This window comes from Mytilus californianus, unplaced genomic scaffold, assembly GCF_021869535.1.
Source record: "Mytilus californianus isolate M0D057914Y unplaced genomic scaffold, xbMytCali1.0.p SCAF_12, whole genome shotgun sequence".
NCBI lineage: Eukaryota > Metazoa > Mollusca > Bivalvia > Mytilida > Mytilidae > Mytilus > Mytilus californianus.
The window spans coordinates 29,526,532-29,546,072 of NW_026262604.1; the positions used below are offsets into that span (position 1 = coordinate 29,526,532).

Genomic DNA, 19,541 nt, shown 5'->3' on the forward strand with positions numbered 1-19,541 from the left:
ATTTCCAGCGAACTTGGTGAGTGCTTATAAGTAGTATATGATTACTGAATACCCACAACTTTGGAGTCATAAAATATGGGATGGTTACTAAACTCCCACACCCCCACAACATTGGGGTCATAAAATATGAGATGATTACTGAATACTCACACCCCAACAACTTTGGGGTCATAAAATATGAGTTGATTACTGAACACCAACAACACCACAACTTTGGGGTCATAAAAAAAAATGTATATATCGGAACACCCACAACTTTCAGCGCATGTCTTTTTTTTTTCAAAAAGCACACGATAAAATTAAAACAAAACAGATGTCCTAACACCTGCACAAACCACTCCTAAATACGTTTTCAGAAACAGATGCAAAAGCACACATTAAGCCTATAAAAACGTGAGGTGTGTGTTAACACCTGTACTACCATTCCTTAAATTATGACACTATAGGTGATAAATCATCTAGGCACCACACTCCTTTTCAATCATTCAACACCTGTAGTTCCCAATCCTACCACAACAAAACAGATGTCCGAACACCTGCACAAACCACTCCTAAATACGTTTTCAGAAACAGATGTAAAAGCACACATAAAGACCATAAAAAACGTGAGGTGTGTGTTAACACTTGTACCACTCCATAAATCATGACACTACAGGTGATAAATCATCTAGGCACCACACTCCTTTTCATTGATTCAACACCTGTAGTTGCCAATTCTTAAAATACTAAGCAGTATAAATAGTTGCGGGTTCTGCTTAGGAAACAAAAAGAAGCTTGTAGTCACTAGAGTATAATGTAAGTGTGATTTTTAATTTGTCTGGGTTTTTTTTTCCACTCACGATATTTTGTTGCATGAGCAAATGACTCGTTGAAATTTACGCAATATATTATTTGTGTAAAACAATAATAAAATACAAATTGCTACATATTTTATTTAGAAAAGCTAAAGTCTGTTATTGTCTTAAAGTTCCGTTCTCGGGGTTTCAGCTTTTAACCGCACAATTGTGCGTTCCATCATCTCCATGATATCTTGGTGGTTTTCTCCATTTCTCCATTTCTACTTTGATCATTATCAAATTTGCTATCTGGGAGGATATTTCCCCCCAGCTCATTGGTTTCAATACATCACAGTGTGTGTCACACATTACCCTGAAAAGAAATCAAATACATATAGAGAGATAACTCGACATTAATTTTTCTATACAAGTATCTGTATCGTTGATGGTGATCATTTTTTTATTGCTTTTTTTGTTTATGTTTTTATTCTCTGTAACCTCTATCAACGTTGAAAGATAACATGTGATTATTAGTCAAAAAAGGGTTTTATTTTTATTCTGTACTGTATCTTAAAAACCGTCTTCCCCCCTATTTTTCTTGTCATAATGATTAGATACTTTCCCATGTTTTAGTTTCATATTATGTATAATAAACACTACTAACTGGGGTTCTTTACCCCCTACAATACCTAGTATAACCCCTATATTTTGAACACCTAGATACACAACCTCCATCTTATATGGGGGATAATTAACCCCAACCTTTCCAACACCCATATAACATCCAATGATATGGGAGTTAAATAACCCCCAGACTTTAACATTCAAATGTCAAGGAGGTTAAATTGATTTTAAATGTTATACAAGTTTGACACCCATATATCCAACATCTAAGTTTTGTACTTGAGGGTCATGTCCCATTTGTTACATCCAGAATATATAGTGATAAGATTTTCTCTTATGTATATTTACTCCAATTTGTTTTCTTTCTTTTTTTTTTTTACCAATTTAGGGTAAAGGGGGTGTTTCTGTTTAACCAATCAGGAATACAAATATATAACTGACAATTCAACAATATTTTATAAAAGTTGTTTAAACTCTATAAGGTTATATATATTTTTGAATTCTAACAGAAAGGATTTACTATTTAAATTAACCATGTCTCATACCAGAATCAATTCAATATCACCACAGAATAGTGTCACATCAAGTTTAATGAATATGTACCATCAATATGAAATTCACATAAATGTACTGAAATGGACAGGTGTTATAGTGATATTCATATTTACAGCATCTACCCTATGGATAACTGGCAGTTTATATTTGTCGTCAAACATGTCAAAGCATAACATGAATGTTTCCAACTATGATATAAATGAACAGAACCTTACTTTTAACCAATCATTGTGTTCTTACATTAAACATTTCCGTCTACCTGGTGAATTTATGTTAACTGTGTGTGAATACAACAAAAGAACAATTATAGACATTCGTCAATTTTTGAACAACAAACCTACTATTAAAGGAATATCCTTATCACAGAGACAATGGGACTATTTGAGGTCTATAATACAGTATATAACAAGAGTTATCTATCACAGAAGTTAATAACAGGACTTACTTATGTATTTGGAAAATATCAAAATAAATGTATGAGCTATTATGTAATATATGTGTTTTTCTTTATATAAAGTATATTTACAGGTATTTAATGTGTTATACATGTAGACATGAATGGTACAGATAAAAACTCACATGTGACTTTGATTGTGATAAGAGACGGAAGGCAAGAGGGTAACTGCATTCCGGTCCTGTCCACACATTTGCTCATTATGAGTTTGTCTCACCGTAAGGGTACTTTTTGTGTAATAAAAGATTAAAGAAAACAATCATAACATACAACTCTTTTATTGTATTTCTTTATATAACTAGAGTCCATTTCCAAAGATCAAATTATATGCCATTTGTTCTTCTTTCTAATAGCATTTGTCTTTTTCTCATTTTTAAATGTTTTTTAAAGCTAATTCCCTCTTCTAACTTTCTCTTTTGTATTGTCAATATGTGGGCATTGTACGCTATCTTGGTGGCTAAATCTTCGATTCTTGTACTCATAATGTTGTTTAAATGTTCCACCATCTCTATTTCTGAAGGTCTAAAAAATATAGATAAAATTTATTTTTTACAGCACAAAATTAAAATAATAAATTATGATATATACAATTACTAATGATTTATTATATAATCACATTATATAAAGGTTTTTTAAAGTGATTTTTTAAACATTAAAGTCAACGGTTATAATATACAATATCTAAATTTTGTGAAGATATATCTCCCTGATGCAAGGATCTGACCTTGAATAATATGGCTTAATGTTTAGGAACTATGTGTTTTATTTGCTCACAATCAGACATTTTCTTTTAGATTGTGGATCTTTCAATTATTTTGATGTAATCTGTACTGAAGAAGTATAAATTACCAAAATGGTCATTTATAGAAGTTACATTAACGGTGATAATGGTATATTTCGTTGTTTTACAAAAATTGTATCTCTCTACACTTCTTTTCCCCATATTTTTGGGTGGGGTTAGTCCATAATTAACTGTACAAAATTCAGGAAAGGATGTGTGTGTGTTGTATTGGAGTTATATTATTTTAAAACAAAATAGGCTTTTAAAAGAAAAAATATACTCACATGTTCTGGGTATTTCTATTAGGTGGCTGTTGTTGCACAGGTTCCAAAGGCACATTAGTAGATCTACAAAAGCATAAATTAGATGTATTACTTTTATGTAAAGATTATAAAATACATAAATTTTAGCAGTATATAGAAGATAAATGAAGATAAATTTAATACAATGGAAAACGAATACCACAGCAACAAATCAAAAGGATAATAAAAACAAATCATAAATTTATAGACTATGGCAAAATTCGGACACATGCAAACAAAGGACGCAACAAGAAATATGTATAATACACACGAAGACAACAATCAAGTACATGGACAGTGTAAACTCACTCAAAGGATGTTTAAATGATATGTTATCAAAATAATTGATTATATTGTGAATATGAAGGCAACATAGTTTTGCTAACAACCTTAATGATATATACCTGGTCTGTTCAGGGGTTCTAACTGGTACTTCCTGTTTTATGACAGATTCCATTTTAATCTAATAATGAAAGAAACAAAAATATATTTAAAAAACAGATATAACCATTACAATAGTAGGTATGTATTTAATAAATATACACAAATATTAAAGAGGGTCTTAATGTGGACATTTTTCCGAAATCTCTGAACAAAATTAAGGAGAATAAGGATCACATTAAATTCAACAGTTTTCTGGTTTTGTTATTCGTAGTGAAATATCATCTCCAAAATCAGGAACAGGCCTAACTTACGGACATATTTACACTAAATTCCTTTACACAAGTTCAATATCATTTTTTTTTTATTATTTAATTCAGAATTTAGGGTTTACCTGTGTCACATTTAGACTGATTAAAACAAACATTAAATCACTTACACATGTAGTAGAATTAACCAATTCAAGTTTAATTAATTTATTAGAATTATAGAAACAAGTTTATTTTGAAAGGTTTCTAACAACAAAAATTCATAAATTTTAGTTAAAATGAAGATAACAAATATTTTATCTCATATATAAAGAATATGCATTAAAATGAAAAATAACTCAATAAATTGTACTTACGTTTTTCTCAAATTTCTTTCTCTGAATAAAGTTTAACTGATTTTTACACGTATTATATACAAGTGTTACATAATAAATCAGACTTTTTAAAACTAGACTATATGCGTAATAGCAAAGATTTATTATATAAATAACCCATTCCAAATGCCACCCGTCTGGTACCCTGCTTACACTCTGGGAAACCGTTAATCATCTTTGGTAATAGGATGTCACACATTTCATTAAATTTGATTAACATCTTGCTAAAGGATCATTATTATTTTAAAATGTTTTGTTAATGTGAGAAAATATGTAATAGTAAAAAATTATTATATAAACAACCCATTCCAAATGCCACTGCTTACAGTTAACTGTGAAACCATTAATTATCTTTGGTAACTTCATTTCAATTAGCACATTACTAAAAGATCATTATCTAAGAATAGTTTTCACTGTGTAATTTTAATCATGTTGTTAACGTTTGAAAATGATCGGAAAATTAAATATCTTATGTAACGTTCCGGAACCAATAACATATCCATTCCAACATATATATTTAGTGAACCGTAAGGAGTTATGTAATAACCACAGTTAATTTTTTCAGTTTTCTCTCTTACGACGTTAATTATGTATATTAAAATATGATGAAAATTGAATTGTTTATAAAATATACTTATATTGTATGCTATATATTATATTTTTTTATGACGATTCCGATGTTTTTATTCTGTTGTTTACAACTCATCACGTTCTCCTTGGTACATTAGAAAACAAACATGGCATTTTGGATCGTTCATTTTCTGGTGTTATCGTTAGTTTTAAGCGTAGAAGGACAGATAGATTGTGAATATGAAACGGCAATTGCCAACTGCTTCTGTAGTACAGAAATTAACATACTTCAAAACGTCAGATTTGTTGAAATTCAGTCTGAAAGTTGTAATTGCACCATCAATTTTCTTGAGGCACAAGAGCAACCGCCAACAGTGGTACACATGTTTAACAAATTATGCAATTGGCACTGCAATGAGATAGAATGTGGTAAGTTTTATGATTCCCCTCACAAGATTTATGTCTTAAAGTCCCACCATTCTAACGATTTCAACAGTTTGCCTTATTTCGAAAATTAAAAAGGGGGAATAACTCTAAGGGCATCCGACCAGATCTTGACAAGGAATTATTATAAAGTTGAAGGATAAATAAATCTGATCTTCATGTCCCAAATCGGAGATGGAAACTCCATCTATAGCTTTGCAAATTTCCAGTAGAAAAATGTATGGTGGTAGGTCCTTGATGGGAACTTGTCAGAAAAAAAAATGCTAGACTTATATGAAAATAGCTGGAGCTAATTTGCCCCTTAATCACCATAGACTGTGTCGATGTCCTATAAAGGGATGCCAAGTAAATGTACATTAGAAATCGCAAATTATTAACAATTGAATGAAATACATCACTTTCTTATCTGTCCATTCTGGATATTAGTATGGCAGGTCATAGAGGTCAAGTGGCGCCAAATGTGTCTGCTGCTGTGGGGAGCAAATGGAACGTATTCTGTATGTGCATAATTAAACAATTTTGTAGTTGATTTTTGCAGTAAGTGTGAGTGATCAATATTGTTATTCCATGGGAACATTTCCAACAAATTTATTTTAAAACCAGGGATGAAATATCAAATTTCTCTTTCAATGTCATGCGAGATTGTAACCAGTTTCCAATCGGTTCCAGTATTAGATTTTTTTTTCATTTATTTTACAGTACCAGACAATATTTTACCAGAGGAAGGAAAAACAACTAGGAAACTGGAAATAACTACAATTCATGGTAAGATTTATTATTTAAGTATGATTATTAATGCGCAATACTTAAGATACTGCCAATTTGTTTTTTTTTGTGTGTGTGTTTTTTTTTAAGGAAGGAATTAAACATGTTTTATTAAATTTTTTTTTTCATTTATTTTGTAGAACCAGACAATGTTTTACAGGATTCTCAATTGGAAATGACTAACAAACAGAAAATGTCCACAACACTGACTACAAATCAAGGTAAGATTTTATTATACAATTATTAATGAGTAATACTTCAGCTATATGCAGTACAATATGTTTTTTTTTAAAGGGGATTGATGGTAAAATGTTGGGGGCAGTAAATTTTACCAAGATGCCTACTCTTATCAAATAATATAGAACTTTATACTGTACAGAGCATGACATTTCTCCAAACGGTTTCTCTACAATGGTCTGGGGTCAGGTTTTTATATGACTGAAAAAAAAAACGGTTGTATTATGGTATGTGGGACAGTCCATGTCTGGGTTGGTGTTGTCAGTGTCTGTGGACACATCAGTTTTTAATATAACTTTGAAATTTTAACATGAGATTCCTTGCCGATTGAGGACCTATCCAAGTAGCTCTGTAAATGGAACATTTTGATTGTTGAGCAGGTTTTTTTTTAAAGGGCCCTACACAACATAGTAATGATTTATTTATAATAAATTTTTTTTATTTCACTACAGGACAAAACAATGATGAACTATGGTGACAAGATGTCAAGCACCATGGAAACTGCTATGATAGGTATGCATCTATAGTTACTTAAGTTATGTCTGTTTAAATACAGAAGAACTTTGATTGCTGGAACACAATGGATATCTTGAACCTGTTTTGTTGTCCCCCTATATCCTAAAGGGAGGTAATTTAATTATCTCCCTTGCCTGCATCAGTAAAGGGAGATAACTGACTACTTTTTCTCATTTATAATAGTACTAGTAAAAAAAATGGAGTAAACATATATGAGATATGATTTTACAGACATGTATAAAATTTATTATATATAAAGGTCTGATGATATGTTTAATTTATATTTATATGAATTTGTTTTACAGCATTCTGGGCAGGGTGTGGAATTTTTGGGATGTTTACATTTATGTCCCTCCTGAAATGGATACTACAACTGAAACGAAACACTACATATTTGCCATTACACCAACCGCTAGACACCACCACCATTACAGCCGACAGACACCAGATATCGCAAACACACCCCCCAAGGGTGACTGGGGAATAGAAGTATGGTCACCATTGGTCTTCCTCCGACCGGCAGTAAAACCCGTGCTAAAGTTAAGAACCCTTGCAACAACTCTTTGAGGGGTCCGTAGGTGACCTGTTGCAAGGCTAAATTTCTGTCCCTATCCAATTAAACCCTCATTTCCCGTGGCAGTCTAAATTTCTCCGACCTTAATCCCGGAAGCCCCTATTACAGAACCTACCTATTGTATTTATTGTTAACTTGTTCTCGTCCTGAATATGCATGAAATATTTGCCACTGGACGTTAAGCAACCAACAATCAATCAATCAATCGCAAACACAGACCTCTTTTTTGAGTATGATTTCCTCTACTGTCCCGCCATCACTCACTCCACCTCCGACATCAACACCCGACTATTCCATAGACAGACTTCCTGTTTTTTCATTTTAGTCTACACCAATTGAACACACCATACCCTTACCAACATCAGATTCAACTACTACTTTTTTTGAAAACAGAGACTCCTCACCCGAACCGTCTGCTCCACCTATGGAAATGGTAGAACTGAATGAACCGGTGGCCACCAGAACCCGCAACAAGAAGAAACAGTTAGAAGCAGCCTTGTAAAATTTTTTAATCATGTTATATTTTCCTTAATTGTTGAACTCTGGTAATTTTTTATTTAAATAATTATAAATGCAAAATATTTTTTTAAGAATAATCTCTCCTTTAATTGAAAATTTAATGGTATATTTTGAACACTTGAAATTTTTAAAAATAAACTATTTACCCTCTCATTTGAAATTTTAATACATTTTCTCACCTGAAATAAAAGAATTGGAAAGTACATATTAGAAATACACTCATTAGCTAGTAGATTTTTGCTTGTTTTGATTTTTAGGCCTAATCCTTTTTATTTAGGTCAATGTATTTGAGCCTTTATTTTTTATGTTGGAGAGGGGGTGATGTTTTTCATAAAGGGGAATAGTAAGGTGAATGCATTTATTTTTAGTATCTCAGTGAAGATACATACACCAATTTCTTTAGTTATATAATATTTTTTTTTTTGTATCTATGAGAGGATTCTTATTATTAAAAAACAATAGATCCAAAACACTCAATGGTACATACTTTTTAAATATGGATTTGCTGTCTCCCTAATTTTATTAAAAGTGCTTTATGGTGAAAGGGTGTATCTGGTTTTGCCTTTGAATGTATATTATTATTTGACCACACTAGGATAATACACATGTTTTAGTTTTAAATCTATAATGTTAAACTTTTCAACCTAAAGAAATATACTTACATCTTTCATAAAAGGGTTAATTTACATGTGTAAATTTCATTTATATTTTTTTTTATACCCATTGCAGAATAATATGATGCTCATATTAAAGATGTATATAGAGTAGTTTAGTATTTTTTTTTTGTTATACATGTTTTATGTATTGATGTTTAAAAATTTTATACTCATGTATGAAATTATTGAAAAACTCAATTACACCATTGGTTGTTAATTTTTTATTGTTGAAACTTGTTATTTTTTTTTTAAAGGTATTTGATTTGTATTACCTCTTCACTGTTTTTTTATATGAATATATTTTACTTGATATTATTGCCATAACTGATGTTTTTAATGCCATATGTCATTGTGCTTCATAAAAAGATAGTCAAGGTACTACTATAGAGGGTTCTTGGACCCCCCAAAATAAAATTAAGACCCCCAAGTTATATCATCTTACATAATTTCAAATAACATAATATGACATAATATGACATAAAATGATATAATATAGGGGTCATAAATAAATTATATGAATTAAAACACCCATTATGACAACTTATGACACCCACTTCTAACCTATCATGACGTCATAATGCCATACATTTTTATAGCACCCATACATTTTAATGCTGACTCATCCTTTTATAACACCTAATGACAGATTTTTTTTCGCTTGTGAAACAGGTGATTAATTTTAACACTGACAATGATTAAACACTGTGTAGGCGACAAAATCATGAATCAATGATGATTGCAATCTTTATAAAATAAATGACTAAATACAATATTATTCTTAATTTATTGATATGTTCAATTACTAAACATTTTTTGTACTTTAAGGTACAACAGGCGATTTTCTATCTTATCACCATCTTTAATTTCTTTCTCCAATTTTTTTTTAGTTCTTTTAAATATGATGTTGTGGTAGTTCATTTTCACTTGCAAGTTCATTATCTTTTTATTGATTATTCTGTCCACCTTTTCCAAATAAGTAATCTCATCTTGTTCATTTGATCTTAAAAATTATTTTAATATTTATGTTAAAAGGTATCTAAAACATGACAATGACAATCACCTCTCTCTCTCTCTCTCAAATTTTTAATTCAATAAATTAATCCAACAGTATTGTAAAACATAAAAAAAAAAACCAAACTTACATTTGTTGGATATGAGGGTGTTGTTTCGTCCTAATCTCCACGGATGGAGCAAGTGGAGGTGGAGCAGTGTATCTAAAAAATAAATATAAATAAATATATAATCCCAGCGAGAGAAGAACATACCATCATGTATCTTTTGGAAAATATTGTTTGTGCTGTATTTAGACCCCTCTAACATGAAATTTAATTGTTTTGCATGCACACGTATAAAAATTGCGGTTTTTATCCAACCTAATCATAGGTTTGAACGTTGTTTTCAATTAAGACTTTTATGTATATATATGTATATATGAGTATATTAAAATCACGACTGAATACAAAGTATGCATTTTCTATTGTGTGATAATGACGTTCCGTACTTCTATATATAGACTAAGTGTAATACGATTTATCTCCTTTAATATATACAATTTATGTAGGTGTATATGATTATTTTGTGGTTTGTAACTGCTGTAATGCCCAATGATGCCCAATCCTATCAGCAATCATACCATATCTCATTAATTTGATAAATTAATCCAACAATATTGTAAAACATAAAAAAAAAGAATAAACTTACATCTGTTGGATATGTGGGTATGTTTCCGTCTTGATCTCCACGGATGGAGCAAGTGGAGGTGGAGCAGTGTATCTAAATATTAAATATAAATAAATCCTATATAATCCCGGCGAGGGAAGAACAAAAAGTTGCCACCACAAATTTGCATATTTATCATTATTTTGCTGACATTAGAGGAATCATGAATATTATATATATATTACACGGGAAGTAAAGGAGAAGTTTTTTTATTTCAAAATTAAAATCACGACTGAATACAAAGTATGCATTTTCTATTGTGTGATAATGACGTTCCGTACTTCTATATATAGACTAAGTGTAATTCGATTTATCTCCCTTAATATACTCAACAACAACTATGACGTTACATACCTACCGTTACATAGTTACGTTGTATAGTTTCACCTGAAGATTGTTTTAAAAAAAAACATGAAAGTACTTGTGAAGTAAAACTATTTATACAGGAAATGTTGGATTTAATAGTAATCTATATATATTTCTATACACAAGAACTTATTGCATCTCCTTATTGCTTATATATTAATTTAACTTGTGACAATATATGCGAAACATAAAACTATAAAACTTACATTTTAGTGATGCTAGGTTTGGTTTCCATTCTATCCTTTTGTAGGTTATCAAGATTAAATATAGAGTACCACCATTAGCAATATATCTATATATTTATATATAAAAATTTCCTGTTTTTAAACAACTGTCTAAATTAATATTATATGTTGTATAGTTTAAGGATAAATTCCAATGTCAGCTTGTAAACGTATTTTTAATTTTAAAATCCTTAAGGCATCCATTATTAATCAATTTTTGTGAAGTTTTAGTCAGATAAATTTCATAAATGAAATATGGTATTAATTTTACATGAGATATATTAAAACAATCATTGTTTTAGTCTTCAGGGTACAAAAGCAATATGTTACCATTTCAAGACAACAATTTAAAAGTGCAACGACACAATTTTTAACAAAAACAATTATTATTCAATAAGTAATTGAGTTTTTATGAAATTGTTCTCATTTTAATAGTAATTGTTTAACGAATTTATTGAAATTACATGGACCATTTGTGTCTGAAATAAGAGATTATCTTATCTTATCTTAATAGGATTCCAATACAATAGGATCGAACAATCTAATGTATATGTGGCGAATAGGCCAGGGTCGAAAGATTATCGTTCCACAGGTACGCATGAGCGGCCATTTGCAGAAAATATGAAGACGTTTTTAGCGGTGATTGTTTTTACTTTGTATTTTTTGATGTACACAGATGCTTGTTTGCCATGTACAAAATTTGGAATCACGACAGAGTGTCTATGTGAAGAAGGAATATGTTTACACATTGAAGATGACAACATATACCTTGTCAAAATGACTGGATCGTGTAACTGTAATGTTACGTATATATCCAAGAAACCCCCACGGGTCCAAAATAGGAACGATGCATCTTGTTCCTGGACATGTTCAAGTTTTCTTTGTTGTAAGTTTTTATAGAAACTATACCAATATATTATCTAACACTCCTCTGATTATAATAATGTTTTTAAATCTTACATGTAATATAACATATGTTTATTTCAAATACAGTTACGTTAATTTTGTCATCCATTATATAATTTCTTGTCCCGCTTTTTGTCCTACATACAGAAAATGTAGATGCAAACTATTTCATGATTGTGGTTGATTCTGCATATACACATTCTAATAGCTGTAATTACAGTTAATGATAAATGTAAATTTCAATCAGTGATAGTGTGTGTGTGTGTGTGAAACAGAATTGGAAAGTATCAAGGATATTGTGTTAATAGAAAAAAAGAAAGAAAAAACTGTCAATACATCATAAAGTATTCCTTCAAAATACAACATTTACAAAAATATGAATGAAATCTTGTGTTTATTTTACAGTTCCCAATAATGCAACAGTTACAACCAAAATAAATCTGTTACTTACCACACTGACAACAGGTGCAGTACCTCAAAAGACAGAAGCTACAACAGAAAAGACACCAATAACAACAGGAGTAACAACATCAACTATCACCATAGGAGAAGCAACAGACACAACACAGACAATATCCATGACAGTAACAACAACAGATATAAATTCTACCATTACAGATACAAAAAAAATAATAAAAAATTGTATTACCTTTATTGTACATTAAATTTTGTTGTGTAAAAAATAGATGTAGATCAAGATTTTTGTTTGATTTATGAAATACATTGTTGAAGTGAGCCAAGTTTGTAATGTCCATTGGCCAATATTTCAAAGATTTTAAGGACAGTGTCACATTATAAACTTTATCTTTCCTGTACCTTTTTTTTTCAGAGTTCACCTCTATAATTTGAAAAGTAACTTGATCTAAAAGGTGTTTCATTGAGCAAATATTTATATAAATGCCCAAAAAAAAAAGTGTACAAAACAACACCAATATATATAAATATAAAAAAAGGAAACATTAAATATAAATATCTATGAATATTTTGGATAACAGATATCCTTTATCAGTATGATAATGATGTAAATTGAATCATATCAATCTATTCTGATATAACTATAATAATTATTTTTTTTATAGGATTGTGGATTTGGGCTGTAGTTTTCAGTGTTTTCACTGTAGCTGCCTTAATGAAACTTATTCTTCAACTGCGAAAACAACAGAACCAATACTTACCACTACTTAGAAGCCTTAATTCTACCACAAATTCACATCTTTATAGCCAGACCATGCAGTCCTCATATTTAAGTATGGAATCATCCCAAACACCATCAGCACAGGGAAATATTAGCACGCCTGAACCATTCAATCGTAGCATCTACACGCCACCACAGTCAACAAGCCCAAAACATGATACACTACCATCACCACCTCCAGCATTTCATATCAATGACCAAGAGGAATCACCTGAACCTTCTGCATCACCAATTGAATTGATGTCAATATCTCCCATTGCCAGTAGAACAAGAACCAAAACAAAAAAAAAGATCATGTTTGAGGAAATTAATTTGTAAAAAAAAATACTTGGACATTTTGAATCAAAGTCAGAAAAAAAAATCATAACTATTGAATTAATTTTTTCATGTCTTTGGATAAAAAAAAGACCATAATTGTCTTAATATTTTGTAGTGTATCAGTTTGTTCAAGAAAGAAAAATAGCAACAACAAAAAATCAGAAATACTACTACTCTGGAATTGGTAAATGTAAAATTTGGAAAAACACCATTATTACAAAATAATAAGAGATAATAAAGATGTGTTTAAATGTATATTCCAGTAAATTTTTATAAATATTTTGTTTGTTTTACATATAAAGAATCTCAATCTATGCAATATTAGTATATATATTTTTTAACTGTGCACATGTGTTCATATACAATTATTTAGAAGTAGTTTTTAATCCCTGCATTTTTTTAGATTAGTTTTATACCTATGAAATTGTTTAATTTAAAATACCTCCTTTAAAAAATTATGATATTATTATGTTTTTATCAAATTTTATTCAACTTCCTGATGTATTTTTTGACAAAAATCCAAATGTGAAGTGTTGTTATAGAAAAGCTGAAATACCTCCCTTTAAAAAGATTTATGATGTTTATATATATATATATTCAAATTTTATACAGTTATTGTTGAAACTACTGCATTTCATACTACAAATTCCAAATAAGTTGTTTTATTGTCATTTTTTATATTCATGAAGGTTTAGACTACACATTCCAAATAGGCTGTTTTGTTGTCAATTTTTATTTTCATGAATGTTTAGACTACAATTCCAAATAGGTTGTTTTGTTGTCAATTTTTATGTCCATGAAGGTTTAGCCTACAATTCCAAATAGGTTGTTTTGTTGTCAATTTTTATATTCATGAAGGTTTAGACTACAAATTCTAAATAGGTTTGTTTTATTGTCAACTTTTATATTCATTAAGGTTTAGAAAAGCATGTCTGTCATTATTATTAGATTAGATTTACAGTAGATGTAGCATTTTTCCCATTGTTGAATCTAGATTTTTGTTGTAGTTGATTTTTTTGTTTTAATTTAGATATGCAGTTTAGAAAAAAAAAAAATGTCAGTCATTTTTACTAGATTTAATTTACAGTAGATGTAGTTATTTTTTTTTACATTGTTAAATCTAAATTTTTGTTTTTAATTTAGATATTCAATTGTGTGTATTAACTAGTCATTTTGTATTAGTGCCAATGAATTTTATTTACAAAACACTCAATATATGTGCCATTAATAGCATTATTACAATACATCATAAATTAGGTAAACTTATAGAAATCTTAAAACATGCATACCCCCTTTTTTACTTTTTCATAAATATCACATATCATGTTTATATGTGCCTATAAACTGTGATAAATTTATTTTAAATACAACACTAAATAGCTGTATTGTTTGCTCATTATATGTGACCATATTATGTAGTTCTACTTATTATTTAAAAAAAAAATAATACTTATGGTGCTTATTTGAACAATACTCTTTTTTTTAATATTTGTTATAGATGCATTTCTTTATAATGTAGATCATTGATAAATTTTTTTATTGTCTAGTTTTATACTTATGATGTTATTATTATTATGTTTTTATAAAATTTTATACACCATTATTATTAAACTACCTCATTTCATTGCTGATGGTTTTTTTGGACAAAAATTCAAATGCAAAGTGTTGTTGCCACTTCTGTTATATAAAATGTATACACTGTTATTGTTTAAACTACTGCATTTTACACAGATTATGACATTATGTACCTTATTTAATTCCTCTGATGTTTTTACTACAAATTCCAGATGTGAAATGTTTTTGAAAGAACTGAAATATATCCCATATCAAGAACACTTTGATATCATTGTTTTTGTTTGAATGTTTTAATACACTATTAATGTTAAACTACTACATTTTAATACAAATGCTTTCATACAGAAATCCAAATCCAAATCTGGTGTTGATTTAATATGATCATTTTAAATACTTTTTTTTTTTTTTTTGTTGTTGTTGTATATTTTGTTATAATTACTGTTTCAAATAATAAACCCCCCAAGGGTGACTGGGGAATAGAAGTATGGTCACCATTGGTCTTCCTCCGACCGGCAGTAAAACCCGTGCTAAAGTGGGGCGTCCGTTTGGCTGTGCGGGATGTACAAATTTGCAGCCACGTCCGGTCAGAATGGGGACGTTAAATCCGATGCCTCGTGTGAAGAAAGTGCCACGTTCTTTGCACGTTAAGAACCCTTGCAACAACTCTCTGAGGGGTCCGTAGGTGACCTGTTGCAAGGCTAAATTTCTGTCCCTATCCAATATACCCTCATTTCCCGTGGCAGTCTAAATTTCTCCGACCTCAATCCCTTAATCTATTACAGAACCTACCTATTGTATTTATTGTTAACTTGTTCTCGTCCTGAATATGCATGAAATATTTGCCACTGGACGTTAAGCAACCAACAATCAATCAATCAATCAAATAATAAAAATGTTTATTAAATGTTTTTCTTTTCACTAAGCAGCTGTTGGTGTCAGGGGAGGAGGGTCTTAATTTGTGGTTAAAAAGGTTTAGATTTTTTTTTGTATGAGATATGAAGGGAGTAAATGTACATGAGACAAAATACACAATAAATACAGGAAAAAAACAAAACACTGAAACAATGTCTTTATTGTAATTCTATTACAGTCACCATGAGGCCTAACAATGAGCATTTACACTTTTATGATGGTACATCTTTGCATGTACAATATCATGACAAAACCAATGTGTCTTGCAATGTCCTTTGTTAGATTTTTTTTTTTTTTTTTTTAACTAACCAGTTTGAAATAAACTCCAACATATTGACTTTAAATTCTATTATTTTTTTTTCTTGCTGACAAACATGAGTGGGCGTATGAGATCAAAATTCAACATTAATGAAAGAAAAAAGAGTGACTCTTATTACACCTTAGTAAAGCACAAAGAAGATATGATAGGGAAATATAAATATTAATCAGTCAGTCCACCCATATAAACAGGCTTTAGGTACAAACTAGACTGTTGTTCACTTTAGACCTTTTTTTTTTTGAAAACATAGACAACAAAAATACCACATTAATACACGTGATGTCATTACTTGTGTCCTTAATAATAACACTAGTAACATTTTTTTTTTATCATAGTGAATTAGAGTTTTGTTCAGGACACATCAAAATGGAAAAAATTGTTGAAGAGGAAACTGACAGTTTGGCCATTCCTATGGCATACTCACACTCGAGCATGAGATCTAGTATTAGTTCTTTGTTTAGGAACTATGACATTCATTTCGACATTTTGAGAATGACGAATTTTGATACTTTTATCTATAATGAGTGCTACTTTGGCAATGACCCATCATATTTATGCTTGTGACAATTCTCAAAACAGAACTGATTGTATTCCATTATTCACTACTGACTCTTTGGACCAACAACAAAATTTTAGTTTGTGTACTTACATGAAACAATTTCAATTACCAGGACATTACTATGTCACAATATGTACCTATCAAGCAGACATCAGAGTTGATGTCCGAATGTATCTTAATGATAGACCTACAATCAAAGGATTCTTTCTGAACACAAATCAATATGAATATTTAAAAAGGTTGATACCACATATTGACAAATCTATAAGCAACGCAAGAGCAAGAATAGGACAATGATAAAAGAGAACCTGGTGGAATTTTCATGTACTATATACTTTTATGTATATATATATATATATATATATATATATATATATATATATATATATATATAGGAAATAATCATATAACTATAGATCAGACTGATATCGCTATGAGTGACGAAAAGACGCTTCTCCCCTTTTCTTCCCCGACAACACTGTATATTGCCGGTCCGACGCAATCTGGAAAATCGATGTTCACCTAAAAACTCATCGAGAATGCTTCAAAAATGTTTACGGAAACACCAGATAGAATCTTGTATGCTTATTCCGAATATCAGACATTGTTCGACGACATGCAGAATATTCCAAATTTAACTTTTCAAGAAGGACTACCAGACAAACAGGAAATAGACGAGTTTACCCTAAATACGAAACATGCTTTAATTATACTCGATGATTTAGTATCTAAAATTGTGCAATCCTTCGACCAATTGCATTTGTTTTCTGTAACCAGTCACCACAAAAAGGCATCAGTGGTGCTGATTTCTCAATCTTTGTATCCGCCAGGGAAGTTTTCGAAAAGTATATCCCTGAACTGTGCTAATTTTGTCTTGTTTCGTAATCCACGAGATATGCGTCAATTGACAACATTTGCCTCTCAGATACTTCCTGGCATGACAAAATATTTTAATGATTCTTGTAGGAGGGCAACTCGGGAAAGATTTAACTACCTTTTTGTCGACCTGTCGAATCAAAGAGAGGACAGAGAAAAGTTTATGTTACGCACGGGAATTTTCCCCAACGATACTTGTGTGGTTTACAGACCAGTATAAAATAGACACCAACCCATCTTGACTTTTAATTCTGTTTTTGCTGACAAACATGAGCGGTCGTATGAGATCCAACTCAGTGTTATTGAAGTTTCTGTACAAGACAAACAAAAAGCAAAGAGTGACTGTCTTATCACACCTTAGTAAAGCAGAAATAGAAGTTTTTTCTGAGATAGCTCTGAACATTTATAAAGGAGTGTTTCCAAACAAAACGAAATACGTGAACACTTTAAAACCGTTTAAATCGATCGTTTTCAGACTGGGATCAAAGTCGGTGAGTAGTCAAAAGAAGAAGAAAATTCTGATCCGATACCAAAAAATAATTCCACTCTTAATACGACCTGTTTTGGAATTTCTGTAGCACGATCATAATGGCTAAAGAACTGATATTATTAGCAAAGAAAAAATACGAAGAATTATTGGCATCGCAACCTTCAGCTAATGAAGACAATCAAGAAGACATGAGATATTCATCTGACCCTCCAGTAGATGTTTCAACACAAATTGGAAACGGCTTATTTGTTGAAAAAAATTATGATAATTATGCAGGCACGCCTGGAGTTCTCGAACATCCCTCACCTAAAATAAAAAATGCGAGACGGAGAAAGAAAAACGTAAAATGGATACCGTATTGACTCTATTTTTTTTTTTGTATCTGTGTAAAATAGTAATAATAAAACAATAGAAATTGACAAGTATTTTATTTATTCGCTACAATAACCAAACGGTAAAGTACTAAAGTCATTCAAGAGCCATCTCTTGGTGTACACCATTTTGTATTCTTTTTGCTCTGGTCTGTTATACAATTTTCGTTTGCAACCAAGTCTAGAAATTTTTCGGGGATTAGTGGTTAGGATCGAATTTCTGTTTTTGTCAACTACAATATCTCTAATCGCCGAAAAATTGATAAGCTCTTCATTCGCTTTAGTTTGGAGAGAAAATCCTCTTACTTTACACTTTTCCTTTCCTGATACCATCCTGTAGGCGTAATTTTTAGGGCCACCGGATACGAAATGAGTAATATACCCGTCTTCAGTCGAAATTTCGTTGGTCAGTTCACCCAAGTAGTTTCCTATCGGTAGTGTATTTGTGATTTGTTTGTTTCTATCTACAAATATGACGGAATCAGTATCCACGTAAAGAGTGTTCTCGTCCGTCTTCTCGAGTACTTTATAGAGACTAATTCTAGCCCAACAAGTGGTAAAAGAGGCAATAAACACGTTGGTTTTGTAGTCTATAGGTATGAAAGACGGGTAATCGAAATGTTCCGTCTGTACGGTATTTTCATTGATGATGTGAAAGTCCCTTACGTCCTTTTTTGGATCTGAAAGTAACTGAAAGAATTTTTCGGCTTCATTTTCGGTAAAAAATGTGGTCTGTTTCATGTTTAACCGTTGTCCAAACTTTCCCCAAAAACTATTCAAACAAATTTTGGCGAGGCTACGAAGACCTGGATTTTTTCTTATTTTATCGTAATCCAAGAGAATTCCTTCCTTTTGGGCATAGTCTGCTATGTAATCCATCTTTTGTTGTTCCGTTTCACACTCTGAGGAAAATC

General features: G+C 30.7%; 1 protein-coding gene and 1 long non-coding RNA gene across 2 annotated transcripts; both read right to left on the minus strand.

The window, feature by feature from the left end:
- Positions 1-2,718: 2,718 nt before the first annotated feature.
- LOC127721673 (uncharacterized) lies at positions 2,719-4,182 on the minus strand. The gene is made up of 3 exons (XM_052228471.1): positions 3,897-4,182; positions 3,475-3,537; positions 2,719-2,931 (listed from the first exon to the last, which is right to left on the minus strand). Exons 1-3 carry the CDS (start codon positions 3,947-3,949, stop codon positions 2,733-2,735), a joined length of 315 nt encoding a protein of 104 aa, XP_052084431.1. The 5' UTR covers positions 3,950-4,182; the 3' UTR covers positions 2,719-2,732.
- An 8,235-nt stretch (positions 4,183-12,417) lies between these two features.
- LOC127721678 (uncharacterized) lies at positions 12,418-15,502 on the minus strand. Its single transcript, XR_007991393.1, has 2 exons — positions 13,188-15,502; positions 12,418-12,501 (listed from the first exon to the last, which is right to left on the minus strand). It is a non-coding gene; the product is annotated as an uncharacterized LOC127721678 (long non-coding RNA).
- Positions 15,503-19,541: the final 4,039 nt, after the last annotated feature.